The sequence below is a fragment of the Mirounga leonina genome, unplaced genomic scaffold (assembly GCF_011800145.1).
Source record: "Mirounga leonina isolate KUSES-001 unplaced genomic scaffold, KU_Mleo_1.0 Mir_53, whole genome shotgun sequence".
Lineage (NCBI taxonomy): Eukaryota > Metazoa > Chordata > Mammalia > Carnivora > Phocidae > Mirounga > Mirounga leonina.
Genome location: NW_023270807.1, coordinates 50,659,520 through 50,678,617, shown reverse-complemented (window position 1 = coordinate 50,678,617; position 19,098 = coordinate 50,659,520). Strand labels below are relative to the sequence as shown.

The 19,098-nt window shown below is 33.4% G+C and overlaps 1 protein-coding gene across 4 annotated transcripts in view; it reads left to right on the top strand.

The window, feature by feature from the left end:
- The window catches only part of EPHA7 (EPH receptor A7), a 162,674-nt gene that overhangs the window by 128,019 nt on the left and 15,557 nt on the right, over nucleotides 1-19,098 (top strand). For 3 of the 4 annotated variants that reach the window (XM_034991504.1, XM_034991502.1, XM_034991505.1), the window contains exons 6-9: nucleotides 6,798-6,922; nucleotides 9,571-9,754; nucleotides 14,611-14,719; nucleotides 15,377-15,432. In XM_034991504.1, the coding sequence (XP_034847395.1) occupies nucleotides 6,798-6,922; nucleotides 9,571-9,754; nucleotides 14,611-14,719; nucleotides 15,377-15,432 (474 nt within the window). Of the gene's footprint in view, nucleotides 1-6,797; nucleotides 6,923-9,570; nucleotides 9,755-14,610; nucleotides 14,720-15,376; nucleotides 15,433-18,004; nucleotides 18,124-19,098 lie in introns of those variants that run through there. The other variant, XM_034991506.1, reaches the window with a different exon arrangement.

Below are 19,098 nucleotides of genomic sequence, written 5' to 3'. Positions count from 1 at the left end.
GGTCCCTTAACCTCTCTGAATTGTTGTATTAGGTGATCATTTAGTTACTCCTTTGTAGGTATGACTGGCTTGAATAGTATAGCTAGTTTTGGGAAGCTGCCTATTTTATACCTCCTGGTTATATAATATTTCATTTTATTTACATTGAGAATTACAATTACATTGTAATTATATGAAAATTACAAATTAATGGCTCATCAGTTAACATTTTGGAAGTTAGCAGGAGTTCCAATATATGTTTAGGACCAATAGCCACAGTAGCTTTCTCCACAACCCTTACCTCCTTGCCCTTATGGCATTTTACATAGAGATTCTGCCAGGAAGTGCTAACTCCTATGGTAATTAATTAAACATGCAAACAATTGGTTCTTAATCATCAGATGATAACAGAGAAGAAAATTTTATTCTCAGCAAAATGTTGTGTCAGATCATTTTTACAAAGATGTTGTGACTATTGCTTTAAAGAAAAAAAACATTCTTAGTTATTCAAAGAGTGGAGAAGTGACTTTTGTTGTTCCGGTCATGTATTTTATCACTCTACTGGAAATGTATTGACATGATTTACATATATACTTGACTTGGATTACAATCCAGCGTGCTTTCTTTTCCTACGCTGTTAGGTTCAACATCATATTCACTTTTTCAGAGAACTTTCAGATCTTATTTTTAGCTCTTACTGAAGTTGTCTTTTTAATAATTGTTTTTAAATTTATTTAGAAATCTCTTCTGTGATATATTTTATTATATTGTATATCTTACATTTTGAGTAAAACATCATCATCCTAATGGGTGTGTTAAATAGGTAGCAATGCAAAGTATGTAGTTTAATTTTGAAAAAGATCAATTCTTTTTCCACTGATTTTTTTCAACTACTTACAGAATGAGACTTGTCTGTTTTAGGCACAGATCATGCTTCTATCCAACCAAAAATAATTTGACAGATATCTGTTGCAAATGAATTGTTCATAATTGCTGCAGACTCAATTGCCCTTAGTCCCTGCACTTTTTCTTTCATATAAAATTTTGTATTTATTGCTCATAATGTTATTAGTAACCCTGTTTTTTTCATACCTAGCAAGTTAAAGTTAGTGAAATCACGTGTTAGAACTTTTTTAAAAGATTTATTTATTTATTAGAGATAGAGCACAAGCATGAGTGAGGGGAGGGGCAGAGGGAGAACATCCTAAAGTGGACACCCCACTGAGCGTGGAGCCCCACAGGGGCACTCAATTTCAGGACCCTGAGATCATGATCTGAGCCAAAACCAAGAGTCGGATGCTTAACCGACTGAGCCACCCAGGTGCCTCACATGTTAGAATTTTTATGTATTCTAACATACCCTAAAAATGAAATTGATAAGTTACATGATACTCAACTGGATCATGTCTACTTATGGCCTAGTGTTTGTTCTTGAAGTAAATTTCTATATATTTTTATACATTTGTCCTGTAGTGTAAAAATGAAACATCTGTGGGGAAGAGTAAGAAAGCTAAAAGTTGCATTATAAAATGCTAAGCTCCTAAGAATACACATATTTGTTATTTCACGGATTGTTAAAAATGCATTCCAGGGATGCCTGGGTGGCTCAGTTGGTTAAGTGTCTGCCTTCGGCTCAGGTCATGATCCCAGGGTCCTGGGATCAAGCCCCACATCGAGCTCCCTGCTCAGCAGGAAGCCTGCTTCTCCCTCTCCCTCTGCCTGCAACTCTGCCTGCTTGTTCTCTCCCTCTCTCTCTCTCTCTCTCTCCCTCTCACATAAATAAATAAAATCTTTAAAAAAAATGAATTCTGTACTGGATAGCAAATAAAGCATTAAGTAAAGACTATTATTCTATTATTGTCAGATTTGCATTTAACTATGTTCTAAAAATTTCATTTTTACTTTTTGTATTTACTTAATGGAAATCTAACAACTGTCAATAGATTTAACAATTTGAAATGCATGATGAAAGGTCATTTCATGCTTGTTGACTCATCTTACCTCATTGTATTGTTTAGAAATACAAATACTATTTTTTCACTCACCATTCTTTATTGAAATTCAGTGAGAACACTTAACTGTAGCAAAAATAATGACTAGTATAAATAAATTACTTTTTAAATCCAAAATCAAATTCATGAGCTTCATTGAAGTTCTATTACAAACACACACGCACATCTTTCTTCCAAATGTGTATTGGAGATTTTTTTCCTATAAGATATTGCATTCTGAGTCCTAATTAAGATCAAAATTCCTTGACTCCATGCTATTTCAACGTAAAGTCTGACGGATCACACTATTAAACTATCCTATTTTATCTATTTTTTTCATAGACTTCATTAAAATGCCAGTAAGTCTATTTTTGTTTTTTGTTTTTTTACTATGTGTATTAACTTTCTCTTGCTACCATAAAAAAAACTACCACAAAAACCTTAAAGCAACACCCATTTATTATCTTCAAGTTCTATGGGTCAGAAGTCTGAGTGCAGTGGGGCTGGCCTCTTATCTCGAGGCTCTGGGGAAGCATGTCCAAGTCCATTCATGTTGTCAGAATTTGGGGCTTTTGTACTTGCAGAACTGTGGCCTCCACTTCCCTTCCTCTGTCAACCAGGGCCAGTCTCTGATCCTAAAATCTACGATCCTAAAAGCCCTATATCTTCTCATGTATCCCATGTGGCCCCTCCAGCAATGGCAGGTTGATTTCCTCTCATGTTTCAGATCTCCCTGGCTCCTTCTATAGCATTTCTCTGACCCTGGCTGGAGAAATTTCTCTGCTCCTAAGGGCTGACATGATTAGATTGGGCCCACTGGCAAAGATCCAGGATAATATCTTTATTGTAAAGTCTATAACCTTAATTATATCTGCAGTGTCCCTTTTGCCATGTAATGTTACATATTCACATGTTCCAGAAATTAGACTATGGACATCTTTAGAGGGCCATTCACCTAATAATGCAGTGTTTTTAAATTGTCTTTTCCCTCCACTTCATGCTGGGAAATTTTTCCATACCTGTAGGTAAATTTAATATTTTAGTGGGAAAAAAATGGAGATTTATGAATATTTTCCATCTTGTAATTTAAATATATCTGCTATACTTGGATTTTAATTAGAAATTGATGAAGGGGCGCCTGGGTGGCTCAGTCGTTAAGCGTCTGCCTTCGGCTCAGGTCATGATCCCAGAGTCCTGGGATCGAGTCCCACAGCGGGCTCCCTGCTCAGCGGGAAGCCTGCTTCTTCCTCTCCCACTCCCCTGCTTGTGTTCCCTCTCTCGCTTCGTCTCTCTCTGTCAAATAAATAAAATCTTAAAAAAAAAAAAAAGAAATTGATTAAGATCAAAAATCTTACACCAGTGCTTGAAGCTCAAAATCTGTAAATTGTTGATTGGTTCAAGTCTGTACATAAACCCACCATTCTTACTGATTATTTTTAAATCCAAAGCCTTTTACTAATAATTGCAGCCTACAGATTTTACCTTTTGGTCTGTTATTAGATTTCTGATTTCCTTTTGCATCAATTTCATCAACTTTGTTCTTATGCTGTTAAGATTTTCCACTTGAACCACAGACCATTTTCTGAATTTTCTAAGATTGTCTTTCACTGTCAATTGCAGAGACTCTGTATATGTCCCCGATAAGTCGTGAGAATCTTCCATGTGTTTCTTCTGTTGAAATTAATTCTTGTATTTGAATATCGCTAGAAACGTAGGTGAGAAATGAATCTGTTAATCATTTGTTAGGAACCTATTAAAGGGGCACCGGTGTGGCTCAGTTGTTAAGCATCTGCCTTCGGCTCAGGTCATGATTCCAGGGTCTTGGGATCGAGCCCCGAGTCGGGCTCCCTGCTCAGTGGGAAGCCTGCTTCTCCCTCTCCTATTCCCCTTGCTTATGTTTCCTCTCTCACTGTGTCTCTGTCAAATAAAATCTTTAAAAAAAAAAAAACAAAAAAACCTTTAAAATTTTATATTTAAAAGCTCCTCTCTATGTGGTATTTGTTTTCCTGCATTTTCCAATTTAGGAAATTTATTATTGTTGGTTACTATTTATTAGCTTCACATCGATTCCCATTACAGTAGATTTTGTATGACTTTTCTAATTACAAAAATTATAATTTAAATATCACAACACCTAATTGGGTTTTAAGTATGTATATAATTTACTTGTAGACATTTCTTTTCAAAATTAACTTCAGATTGTAGTTAATTGGGTATTTTGGTGTAACAGTGAGTGTATTGGTGAAATTGTTACAATATGATTAATTTAAATCAACTATATTAAGCATAGAAATCATTATGTCTTAAGATTAAAGAACCTTATGCCACTTCAATTTTACTTTTACATAGAAGTTTATCTGAAAATAATGACTCTGTTAGAATCCACTTGCTTAGAGATGTTTTTGTTTATAAGGTATAGATCCTTATGCCAAAGATATTGAAACTCAAGGGAAAATATTATCAATTCTCCTGTACCAAAATGTTGCATTTGAAGGACATAAGACAAAGATATTTCCTATCTTGCATTTTGCCTATTCTCAAAGGCGATGTGTTAGTACTTCTAGCTCTGACCCTCTTAAATGTGTGACTCTATATTGTATCAGCAGGGGACGCATTTTTAAAAAGGATATATCCAGAAAATCAGGAGTATAGTCATTTATAGATGTGGCTCCTTGTACAAAAGAGGGAAAAGTCACTATTAGTGGTGTGATATGGGTTTTAAAATACCATATATTACAAATGTATTTTTTGACATCTTTTTCCCCCAACCCCCAAATTACCATAATTTTATTGGTAAAAGTTCTTTTCCAGGATGAAATAATGAATATAATTTTAGTGTGTAACTTGCAGAAATCAAATCTCGTTCTATACTTAGATTTTGCTGCGACGTGTCAGGAACTAAATGAGGTACATCTATACCCCACGTCTCCTCCATACCCTGGAGAATTCAGTGTCTCTTCACCTTACTTTTTAGGATAAAGACTAAGCAAAGTGTCGTATAGTTTGCTTTACACTGAAAATCACATTAAGCTAGGTGTGTTGTTTGAAAGAGACCTAGCTGGCACCTCCTAGCTCTCTACCTGTTTCCAGCAAATGTATTTCCAAATGGCACACATATCATAAACCCTGATCAGAGACCAGCAGCCTCACTGAGTAATTCAGTGTATTAGCTACTGCAGTATTCTTATCTGTGCTGCATTCTATTTTTTTACTAAAGTTTAAATACAGATTTTTCTGAATGATTTTAAGCAAATTAGACTACTGGAAATTATTTGCTAAATAGAAGCTCACCTCAAAATTCGTTGGGGTTTCTGTTTCCCCAGGCTATGGCTTGAGGACACAGCCTCTTGAACATCTCAGGCGACTGAAATATGCTAAGCATGTTCTGGATGGAGAGACAAATCACTTTAGAAACAAATGCTTCTCCGCTGCATAGATTCAGGTTTTAAAAGTCATGGCAAAAATAGGATTTCTTATTAGAAATTTGTTTCATTGGAAACATATCAGAAACGCATTTAGTCTGTAAACACAGTCTGCTGAGTACTTCAGCTGCAATCCCCCTAAAGGGAAAGTTGTTCCACTTAATCTGCCCTAGTTACGCTTCTGTTAGTAATCTGAGAGGAAATGGGAATCATGCATCTTCCATGTCCTTCCCTCAAAATCGCCACGCCAGAAAGAAGTGAAAAATGTTTTTCCTAGACATTGATATGAGCAAATATTAAGAAGTAGAAGTAACAAAATAAAGTCAAAGGGATAAACATCAGAAGCTTGCTTAAACAGCTTTGGCCCCATATAATTGCTTTTCTGTCAGCAGGATTATTAACAATTTTGGACATCTGAAAATTAAATTAACAGCCTGAAAATATTTTACAGAATGAGATAGAGCATGATACATGAAACATAATGACCCCACTGAAATTCAGCCAAGCCAGTGCAGCTACTCATTTAGACAGAGAAGACAACTAGTTAATCATCACTGAGCAAATTAGACAGAGCAAATTAGTTTGCTACATTCCACAGTCTTAGCTACCAAAAAGAATATATGCCACTAATGAGAATGAAAGGACTCTAAGCATATTATTATCTATATAGAAAGAGCAAAATTGTAGCTTGAATTGCTTCTATCAAAGCTTGAAACCTAGGTTACATAGACAGAAATTACATGTGCAAGAGTCTGTATGTGTGTGTGGGGGGGTGTGTTCACACACATTTAAATAGCGGCAGCTTTAGCGTTCTCTTGCATCTTGACCTAATGAAGTGTAAAAAATTTATCCCAAGGTTAATTGGAATTCTTTGGTAATACACACACACACACACGCACAAACACACACACACACACAGTTAAAACCTAAAAACATTTTTAAAAAGTGTGATCCCTTTAATTGAAGACTAAAGTAGCCATTTCTATAATTTTTTCTTACACAGTATTAAACTATTTTTTCTTTTAAAAAGTGTATTGCCACTGCATGTGAAGTAAATATTTGGACTTAGTTTATCACTGGAGATTAATCTGAAATCATATTTTGTAGCCTTAATTAGCATTCATTTGCTTAATTGTCATTCTCAGCCCCATCATTTCCATTTTTCACTAACTTGAACAATGCTATCTTCTGCTGTTTGCACTTTAATTTAAATTTCTATTAAGGTTTATGAACAGTAATAAGGTCCTGTTTGAATATTCATTAGCTTCTGAATTGTGAGCTATGAAAAGGTGCTTTCTTTTACCTTAATGAAACTGGCACAGCATGGGACTGATCAGTTGTGACATTTGATTTGAGGCATCCAGTGAATTTTCTCATTGTTTATTGACATGTCTTGTCCAAACAGCTCCCTCGCAAGTGAGCGGAGTGATGAAGGAGAGGGTGCTGCAGCGAAGTGTCGAGCTTTCCTGGCAGGAGCCAGAGCATCCCAATGGAGTCATCACCGAATATGAAATCAAGTATTACGAGAAAGTAAGTGCTAAGAACAGCTGAAATGTGCAGCCGATGTATCTCATGTCATCCTACTGCACTGCAGACTAAACTTGGTCATTATGCCAACTGTTTGGAGCTGTTTTGAAATTCAGAGTTAGTTTTAGCCATTTTTAATAACCGTCCTCTTGCATCTCAGGCTCATCATTATAATTATGATTTCTGGGTATTAAGTTTCTGGGTTACACAAAGGAGAATATCCCATTAGTAGTATATTTGTTCAATTTTTGATATAATAATTAGATGTAGAATGTGTTAGTACCATTGGACCACGCAGCCCAACGCATTTTCTGAAAAATGGTTCTTTTAGGATCTCAGCTTGGGCCCTTAATGATGTCTTTTATTTATGTGGTTTCATTGATAATGATGGTGGCCTCAAATAATTTAGTAATTTGAACAAATAAAAATATTTTCCGTAATAAATAATGTAGTTTCTCCAAATTTCAGAATCAAATGATGATATCCCGCTCCTTTAAATTCCTCCTGAAATTTATTCTACCTATTTCATACTAATCATATCTACCACTTCTTCACATTCCTTTCTCCATGAAAAATAGGATGGCTAAAACCCAAATGCTGCCCTTTAGTTCCTTCATAATGGCTGAATTTTAGTAAATAGTGATATAATTGAATGTATGAGTGCCTTTATTGCTGACCCATCTGGAGGAGGGTGGGGACCCTGTTTACAAATTATTATATAGGCTCCACTTCACAGAAAGACCTGGTTCAAGGTATGAAACACAGAAACCATTACTATTACTAATATTAATATTAGTAATTAATATTAATGTTATTAATACAAGGGTTACTTATTGACTTCAGTAAGTTAGCTAAAGTGCTGTAATATATATACATAGCCATTTTAACCATTTAGACAGAATTTCAAAATAGGAGCCAAGCTTTGGAAAATCTTGGAGGCTGAATTGACTTGATTGATTAATTTAAATGCATACAGTGCATTGGCAATAGATACATTTTTTCCCTTTGAAGAAAAAACAGTTTAAGATTAGTTTCAATGTTCAGATTAAGTTTACAATATTTTTGCTTGTTATTTTCATTATGAATTCATGACTTCCAATGCCAAAGTTACATTTTAAATACCTTATTTTTGTACCAGGAAATACATTTCTTGCCCCATCAAATGTGTTTCTGAGGGAATCCTTATTTTTACTGTTGGTTTTGTTATGTCTGTTTTCCAGTGAGCTCTTAAGAGTTTATAGTCAGTCCCTTCTGGAATTTCATCAGATTTCAAAAGCAATGAAATACATTTTAAAAATATGGTACGGGGTAAATGAGAGTAAAGTTTCTGACAGTGCAAGGAAATATTTTGCACATCCATAGTCTGGATTAAATTTGTTCAAATAGTTTCTTTTCTATTTTGCATGACAAAAACAGAATGTATCCGCATTTGCTGAACTTACAAATTAGGCAATTATTAGAACAGAATAATATATTGCATTGTAACATATGTAAGCATGTGATCTCTAGATATTATGTCATCTAATATCAGTTATGCCTTGTTCTTTTATTTGAGATAAGTATATATTTATAATATCAACAATCATTTTTATAAATGATTATAATTAAGACAATCACAAATCAGCTTTGCTAAATACAGTTTAAGTATAGATTTATTTAAACTTTTGCAAATACCGGTGTGAAGGCAAATCAAACAACCAGACTGACATTTTCAGATTTTAATGAATAGTTTTATTGTCATAGTTGAGCACCGCTATTTATTATAGAACAAATAAGAAACTGTCTAAAATTGTGTATTTTGATGGGTAGTTTTTATAGCTTTTTTAATAAAAAGCCCATTAGAGTCATATGAATTAAGCTTTAAATTTTTATTCATTTGGATATTGTTTTGATGGAGGTTTTTCTATTCTTGAATTTTTATAATTATTTCATACTTAGTCGTATCATATATAATATGATAAACACATTTTTAAACTCTGCAAGCCTCAGTTTTCATGAAAAATGAGGAAAATTGAACTAAGAGATGTTTAAAATATTGCCAAACCATAAATTATACAGTACTTTAACTTTTATATTGATAGTTTTAATTTAAAATATTCTATTAAATACTGTTTTGTAAAAGTGCTTTTATCCTCTGAGAAATGTAGTTTTTAATGAAAGCAATTGATATGTTAGTATGGTAGTGGTATTAGCTAAATTTCTTGATTTAATACCTTTCTTCATTTTTCGCATATAGCCTTTTGCTTGCTGAATAACATTCAGGAAAAGTATTAAAAGACTACACTATGAAGAGAAGACTTCTACTAAGCCATAGATTTTACAAGCGTACCCGGGTTTTGGTCAATAGGACATTTGATTATATTTATGGCTAAATAGTTCTTGCCACTGTGCCCCTACCAACAAAGCAAAAGCTCAAAACATATAAATGGTTTAACAAAATTATTTCTCTTTGAAATTTATAGAACAAAGGCATGTGTTCGCATTTCCACTTTATATTATCTTAGAAATAACTCAATGTTACAATATTCCACGGGGTACAATGTAGACCTTTATAAAAACAATGCAGCAAATTGAAATAAATTGCAAGAATTGGCTGTCAGATTGCCTGGTTGCAATTACAATTAAATATCCCCTGAATATATTGTTTCTAGGATCAAAGGGAACGGACCTATTCAACAGTAAAAACCAAGTCCACTTCAGCTTCCATTAATAACCTGAAGCCAGGAACAGTGTATGTTTTCCAGATTCGGGCTTTTACTGCTGCTGGTTATGGAAATTACAGCCCCAGACTTGATGTTGCTACCCTAGAGGAAGCTACAGGTAAAATGTTTGAAGGTAATTACCGCCTCTGGTTTGGATTCTTATTCTCTATAACTGTCATATTATTTCCAATATTGAGGAAGATAATTTGGTTCAAGATTATTTTTATATTTAAAGGTGAATATATATGCATAATTATGTACTTTGTAAAGGTTATACAGAATAACAATTTAAAATTCGCTGTTTTGTTTCTCGGTGTTAGAATCTCATCATTTATATCAGTCTCTTTAATTCACACTGGGTTTTTGTTTTTTGTTTTTTGGTGTTTTTTTTTGGAGAAGATGAAGCCAGAAATAGAAACAGGATTTGTTCAATTGTGTATTGACACAAGCTGTTTTTGTAGAACCCAAAGCCATATTACTCTGGTTGTGTCCATCAAAGGTACTCCTTCACAGAAACCCCAAAATGAAGCCAGGATATATACACAGGGTGGGCCAGGGAAAGATGATCTATAAAAATCTGTGTTAATTTAAGCTACTTGATTTTTTATCAATGATTTCAAAAATTGCAGTTCATAAAGAAGATCTTAAAAGTTGTATTTATTTTTATCATCCCTTTTCATCTTTTATAAAATATTTCAAGCATCCTAGAGAATATATTCAAAGTATATGTGAAATATTAAGAATAATAATTAAATGATTATCTCTGTATCAACCATTCAGCCTAAAAATTGAACATCACCAGTATCTTGAATCCCCTTTATCATTTTGTTTGTTTTGTAATTCCACAGAACATAACAACAGCGCATGTCTCTATAGTGAACCACAAATAAGCAGATGTATGTGTGTCCCAGCTTGAGTGCTATGCTGGTTGTTCTTCCATTAGCTGAGGAATCAGGGTGCGTTTCTGTATTTTGGAGTTCTTGATTTCTCCTGATGTTACTGCCCAGGCACAGGGTTCACCCAGCTGTTATCCTGTCCTCTTACCAGTGTAGTCTTCCCACATAATTCTAAACAAAGATGGATTAAAAGATATTATGTGATTTTTCTTTCCTCAATTTTTAATAAAAAGTTTTTAAGTAAACTAAATCAGTACAATTTTTATTGGTTATTTTGACTTCAGAAAAATATTTTTATAGCTCTTTTAAAATGAGCAAATATTCTTTGATCCGCAAATGCTCGTTAAGTTTGCTAACCGTATTCTTCTTTCAAAATATTTTGCTGTGTTTTTAAATTAAGCAGTAACTCTCAGAACCTCAAATAATAAACATACATTGAAATAAATTTGAAATATAAGTCATTTATATAGAATTATAGACACAGAGACATCAATTGAAAAGATTTCACATGATTTTGTGTGATAAACTTAACACCATTATTCTTTATTATCTTTTTAAAATGGAGTATCTAAGATTAAAAGTGAGAACATCTAAGACCAATGGCCACAAAAAATTAAAGCGTTTTACATTAAGTTTTCAACATTTGAACATTTGAGTGGTCTTGAATCAGATGTGTCCTGGTAGTTTTCGATTTAGACTGATCTCATGACATTACTTTGTGATTTCTCATATAATAAAACACCTTAAATGATGTTTTATCATATTCTAATGAATAGCTTAAACTTGTTTTACACATTAATTAGTTATCTCACATTTACCTAATTATTTTTATCAGTTAAACCTCTAAGTTTGAAAACTTTCAAAATGAATTTGTGCATTGTGCTGACTTCGTAAATTGAGAATATTGGGCCAAACTATTTTTTATTGATTCCTGAGATTCATAGATGTCATTTTCATTATTTAAAAAATTAAGCAACTAAGATTCAAAGAGAGTAAGATGCAGTAGTAAGCCCGAATGATCACGTGAAGTGAATGTTAAAACTAGATTTTTGCATTAGAAAGAACTAGGGATTTTTATCATCACACTATTATTTTCCACTGGATTGTAAAGTTGATGAAGGAACGATCCATATGTCTTCCTTGCTATTGTCTCGCCAGTTCCTACTATCAGTACTTGACACATAGAAGGCACTCAGTAAATAAGCAGGGAATGAAGACCTCACAGTCATCAACATGGAACAGATTGCCACTATCAGTCAGTGCTAGGAGACATATTCCCGGTTTCACATCTCAGTTCTTCCACATCCAGTTGTGAGACTTTGCATGAGCTCATGTACCCTAATTGCTAGCATAGTCGTATCTAACTCAATGGTATTCTTAGTATTACCTATGTTAATGTACACAGAGTACACACGGAAAGTCTCAAGTCAGCTTATATTATTTAGCACAGCCATTCTCAAGCTTTTGTTCTATTAAAAAAATACTGAGGATCTCCAAAGAGATTTTGATTATTTGGATTATATCTATCAATATTCACCATTAGAAATTAAAACTGAGAAAACTTTAAAACACACAAACACACATTTCATTAGCCATCAGAGTAATGATGTTTTCACATGTCATGTAACTTCTGGAAAAACTCAACTGTGCACCTGTGAGCATATGAGAGTGAGAAAAGGCAAATAACATCATATCATAGAAAATACTTTTGACCCTGCAGATCCCCTGGAAAGCTCTTGAGGGACCCTCAGGTTTCCAGACCACCCTTTGAGAACTGCTGACTTAGCACAAGGTACTGCGCTAAGAATTAGGGTTGCGGAGAGGCACACAACACAATTATGCTCTGTTTAAAGTACAGTGAAGGAGAGAGACTTGTATACAAATTCTGCCATACAATTAAGCATTGGAGTGCATGACCCAATCCTATCAGAGTGTCAGGAAACAGTGATTCACTGTGCTTGGAAGGAGGGAAAAAATGAACATGCCACCTGAGGTCCTTTGAGCAGTGTTTGAAGAGGGAAATTAAACAGATTATTCCATTGCACATATATCCTAAAATCCCCATCTCTTCAGAGTCAATACTACTGTTTTTACAATTTTAAAACCATGATGTGATGATTATGGCACTTACAAATTACTTTTAAAATTTATTACCCATGAAAGAGATGAAAATATTAACCATAAAGGTTGACTGTGGAAATATTAAAGTGTGACCCTGACTATATATAAAAATGTATAAATATTCACAAATTCTAATCATCATTCACCTGAGTTCAGTTTTCTCATTGGAGTTCTGTTTCCTCACTGGAGTTCTGTTTCTGATGCTAAGGCAGAACTGAGCCTAAGACAAGCAAAGAATTAGACCCATGGGACACATTGATTGAATGGAAACAATTTCTACACATACATGTATAATATTTTCCTCCCTTAAGAACAGAACTACTCTGTTCTTTTTTCTCTCTCTCGATATCTAGATATATATGTAGAAATATATATAGACAGAAATATATATATATAGAGAGAGAGAGATTTTATATATATATATATATATAAAGACAGATAAAATTTAAAATAATCAAACCAAACCAAAAAAAAAAAAAAAAAACCTTGAAATCTTTTTTTGTTGTCGAATAATAATAGGCTGCAATTCAGAAATTGAAGCCTAAAAGTTTTCTTTTTCCCACCCTCCCCCCATTGTGTAATTCCCTCAGGGAGCAAATCAGCAGGTGCTGAATTAGGGAGTGTATATACCTTTGTTCAGAAACTATTACACTGGAGCTACTTCACTGTTTTTTGATATAAGCTCTATCTACAGTTAGTTTAGCATAGGTATACAAAATTAAGAAATGAGTTGTCAAGAGGAAAACATAGATAAATAGAGAAGGGCCCAATCAGAAAAAACTCTATGCTGCCTATTATAGCAAGACATACTCTGCCTACGTATAATGTACTGCCCTGGAGACCCAGTCCCTTGCCACCACCAAGGAGTAGTATTTTCCATCCTGCCTTATATTAAAGATTACACCTGTTGATTGCTTCAGCAATAAGCAAACTATATTAGTTTGACATTGTATATTAAATGATATTTGCAACCGGATCATTTGTTGGACTACACATTCTCACTGTTTTTATACTCCTTTGATTGTTTTATGAAATCTGTACTGGTATTGAAAATATAATACTCTGGGGAAAATATGACAGTTATGATTATCATATAAGTAGAACTTTACTAATTTGGAAAAATGGAAGTAAGAAGGCCATGTGACTTGATGACGAATCGGAATCAGGGCCTGCTTTAAAGGACATATAAGCACATACTGCTCCCAAAGAGACTCCCAGAAAGGTCCAACTGGGCTTGTCCTAATAAGCATAGAAGAATCACTTAGCCTTCTACAGGAAGTATCTGCAATTAGATAATGCTAAAATGTTTTTTAAAGTACTTGCAGGAAGTTTGCTCTTTTGTAAATAGCCTACCTCCTCTGTAATCTTAAACTCTCAAATATGTGTATAGCATACTTTGTCAAACTAGTACAAATACTTCTGCTCATCTTTTTCCTGAATTATGGTGCATTACAAAATCAGGATGATTTACTATGATTCCATGATGATTTTTACTTTATATTGATAATATGCCAGATAAAGCACTTAAGAGGCTTTGAAACATACGGAGTATATGTTTTGTTTCCTTTTTCACATATCAGAAAAAGAGACACAGAGATTGAATACCTTGCTGGGGAAAAAAAATGAAGATCTAATAACGATTATAGATCAAAGATTTCTGTCTGTTGTTTCATAACTAAGTTTTCAACAACTAAGCAGGGGACAGCCATTCGATAAGGCATTTTACAAGTGTCTTTTATAGCTGAGGAATATAAAATAGATGAAAGTATTGTCCTTACCATGCCCTTAAAATGCAAAAAATAAGCACTTATTTAATATGTTATATTAATTATATTATTACAATATAATACCTTTATTTAAAATTAGAGGTGAATTAAAAAGCATAGATATCTCTTATTCATAAGATTTTGTTTACCCTCTCAAGTTCTTACATGGTGTTGAGTGTTTCTGAGCCTGTTTTCTCTCTTTCCAGCGACAGCCGTCTCCAGTGAACAGAATCCTGTTATTATAATTGCCGTGGTGGCTGTGGCAGGGACCATCATTTTGGTGTTCATGGTCTTTGGCTTCATCATTGGAAGAAGGTGGAACACAAATTTGTTCTAATCTTTACCACAGAATGTGTTGATTTTACAGAATTATGTCAGCCTATTACTTACTATTTAGTGTATTAGAATGTTAGAAAGTAAATGCAAACACCCTTTGTCTGATATGAAATATTAAAGGTCAATAAATTTCCCTTCTCCCAAGGTCAAAATACAGTGTGAGCTTAATCATTCACTGCCTTTAGTTTAAGAGCAATGAGTGTTGTAATTTCTATTGGGTGTATTTTTATTCGTTACTTTTAGTTAGGTTTTCATCATAAATATAGGAGATAGCTGGGGAAAGGTGTATGCATTTAGTTACTGGTCAGTGGAGACCATTTAGAATCCATTGTTGTCGCTGTTGTTTTTCAGAGGAAAAAAAAAAAAGCAAATATTCACTCACTGATAAATCTAAATCTATGAAGTATGTTCCTTCTACATTATCTCACACAAAGACTTTATATTCTATCAATTTTTTAATCATATGAGTTACTACATTACTATCAATGAGTTCGTAACTATGGACAGGAATATTTTGTATTTTGTTTATTGCTCTAACTAGCATGTTGTCAAAGAATTAAGGTATGTTATATTGAATTTTAAATATATAAAGTAAGATCATTGATTGAGATCATCACAAATCTGATTTTTTTCTAGGCATTGTGGTTATAGCAAAGCTGACCAAGAAGGGGATGAAGAGCTTTACTTTCATTGTAAGTGTTTGGCTTTTCTTTATTATTATGTACCCCAATTAATACAGACACCTGGTTGTTAGCATCGGTATGAATAAATTCCTAATGTCTCATGCTTCAAAGTACGTAATGAGGTCAAAATGTTGCTTTAAAGCATTTGAACAAGATATTTAGAATGAAAATCATATGATGTGAATTTTAAAAACATAAAATAGATTGAGAAATGTAATCTCTCACAAGAAATTTTAATACTACTGCAGGATATTTAGCTGCTTTTATGTCACGATTTTTCCTTTTGCAAACTTTGCCCCAGTGTTTCATACCATTCTAACAAAAATCCATTACAAGTTGCATGGCCTGTATTCTAGCTAAGGAATTCATTTAGAAGTAGAAGGGCAGAGCCTTGTTTTCCCACCCAATGAGTGATGCTACCATGAAAGACAAAGCTATGGAGCCTCTTTCTCTTCAGCTACTATACATTGTCTGTCGGATAGATAGTTCCCCTGATATCAATTTCCTAATAATAGGATTCAACCCTCCACTGTTTTTCTGTGGATTTGGGTTACCTGATTCTTAAAAGTTGATTTTAGAAATCATATTCAGAAGAGATCTTTGGAAACCAAAGAAAATAGATGCCCCTCTGCATTAATCGTATTCCTGTTGCAATGTGGATAGCCAGGACAAAAATTGAGAGCTATGCAAATAAATGTTATTACTTCATGCAGCCAAAGTAAAAACCTCACGATCATATGATTTGAGTTCGGACAATTAATGATGTTCTTATCCAAACCCATTGTTTTTATTGTTAATTCTTGCAAATATTAAAAGACAATTGTATTTATTATTTTTCTTGGTAGCATAATATTTGCTAAAATTTCTCATGGATAGATAGATTTCCTAATTGACCTAAGAATTACATCGATCATTGTGTTATTTATCAAATTACTTTGTCAGTATCTAAGAAGATATTGTCATGTACCCATCCGAAAGTCACAAAAATGTATAAACATCAATCAAGAAAATGTGTGGTTTAAAGACACAAATTGTGAGCACTGTTATTATCGTTACTATTATTATCAGTGATGAGATACACAGAAAAAATGGAGGTTACATTTTTTTCTCTTTCACAACATGAGAGAATATTTGTAACACTTTCCCAACGGGAAGGAGCAAATCGAAACATGAATGCCTAAAATTTATATCTAGTTTAAAATGTGTCTAGACGAGTAACCTCTAGTTCCTAAAATGCCCAATTCTACCCATTTTATGAATAATTTGATGACAGAATCTTTTACCTTCATCAGTATGTCACTTTTCTTTCCTTTACTGAGTATATCTGAGACATCCCCAAATTATCAAATACATTTTAGCTTATTTGCTTTTAGCTTTCAGGTTAATGCAGAAGGTAAATTGAAACATGGCTTATCTAAAACATGTTGTATAGCCTTATGCTAAATTGTCATCAACTCAGTTTTAATATTTTGATACCATTTGCTTTTTTTACATTTGACATCAATTTTGTAATCAGAGAAAAATAGAGCTGCATGTCTTACTTGCTGACATAGACAAGATAAACTTGATATATAAAAACAGTTTTCATCTCCAGAACAAAATATCAATGGTGGTTTTAAGATATTTAACACTCATGAGAAATGTAAATGAGATATTAAAACACAAAAAAGCTCGTACTCTTAAATTAAGAGAAGCAACAAACCAGACTATTCAGAAATTATGTTAATGTTTTCCTTATTTTAAAATATCCATTTTTAAATGAATAATGAAAAACTAAAGTGCATTTAACAATATCCTATCGTGGTAAATGCTTGACATTTTCGAATCACCTTTTTTACAGAGATATCTTTTCTTGTCATTTGATGAGTACCAGGCATTTTATTTGATTTTTATAGCTGTATCTACAATACGTAAAGTACAAAGCTATGGTCACCAGCTATTTACAAGTTGGTGTCCTTTTATTTTGTTAGCATACAGACAATTTTCTTAGGTGCTAAGACACCAGATTGAATTTTTACAGAAACATGAAAGCAACCATTTAACTAGCTTTTAGAGCACTGCATTTAATAGAATGTCCAGTCATTTGTATCATGCGCCCTCAATTCTCCATGGCCCCAAGTGCTACATTTAAAGACATAAACACAATAGAGAAGTTTAGTGAAGCAATTCCAATTTACATTTTGTTTCCTCCTACCATTTCTTCCAACAATGTCTTTGAATCCAAGCTGGGCAGTATTTCATGTTTTTATGCCAAAATTGCTCTGGCCTGTCAAAATGTTTTATGACAGCTTGAATAAAGAACCATCAGAGACCCATTTGAGATGCAGAAGGTTACCTCCAATCTAGCTCCCTTATCACAAAACAAAACCAAAAAAACAAAGAAAGAAAGAAAGAAAGAAAGAATAAACAGGGAGAAGATGGCTCATTCTCCATCTGCCTGCCAATCTAGGAGGTTAACCTATTGTTTTCTTCCCTTCTCTCTTTTTCTCTTCCCCCCCTCTTCCCTGTACTCCTTCTTCTCTCTTTTCTCTTTCTATCCCCTCTCTCTTTTCTTCTTGTGTTTTTTTTTTTTCATGTTCAGCTTTAGTAACAAATGAGCATCTGTCAGTTTTATAAACTGCAACAATAATTGTTTAAGACAATCAATTTTGGATAAACAATCAACTACAGCAGAATAAATCAAGATTTTTTAATCCCATTTTCTTTAGACATTCTGCTTCTTTTTGTTTGTTATGTGTTTATTTTTTAAATATAATTTTAACTGAATGTGATGACATAGCACAGTTAGGCTGCAGTGTAATACATAAAGAAATATATTGTTCTCAAAATAGTAAGATTTAATGAAAAGATTGTTCAGTGGCTTTGTTAAAAACAATAAAGTTTTTTTAAGGATATAGTGTAATTCTTTTATTGCATTAATATAACCAAATATATGCCTATCTATCTTATCTTTGTCTTTAACCAAATGATTAGATTTGGAATACATTATTGTAATTGAATTTGATTTAAAGTTGACTTAGCATTATCTGTTACCTGCATGCTTCTGGGTGCATTTTAAGAAGATTTTAACTTTTAAGATGATTCTATGTTGTTTGAATTTTGACTACCTTTTCTGAGGCATATCGGCTACCTCCTTCCAGAGCCTTATAATTGAAAGTTCATATAAACCATTCCTCTTTCAAATTGCTGTCATACATGGTTAGCAGATCCCAGGAATATTGTAAATTTTCTAACTTTACTCTGCATTTTGTACATCTGGCCTCTACTGCCCTTCAAGGTGAAGATGAAACTGTGTCTTTAGTAAATTTCTCTCTGATTCTGTGATAGCAGTCCGTCACATCTTGTACTAATTTTATGTATATGTCAACGGTGGTTGGTCTTTAAGAAAATAAATCAAAAGAATAAGTAAGATGTCTAAATGTTTTTAATATTGCTGTCAGTGTAGTAGACTACCTGTAAATGAAATGTCTTCTTTTCCCAGTGTATTAATTTGATTGATTGACTGACTGATAGATTTACAAATGTGTTTCGAAGTCCATTACAAACCTCAATATGGCTTGAACTATGCCACGATAGCAGTGAATTTAATTAAACCTCCAGTCTGATAAGAGTCATGTCAGAGAATTTTGGTGATGTCTTTTGTTGATTTACTGGAAAAGCAATTCAGTTAGTAAC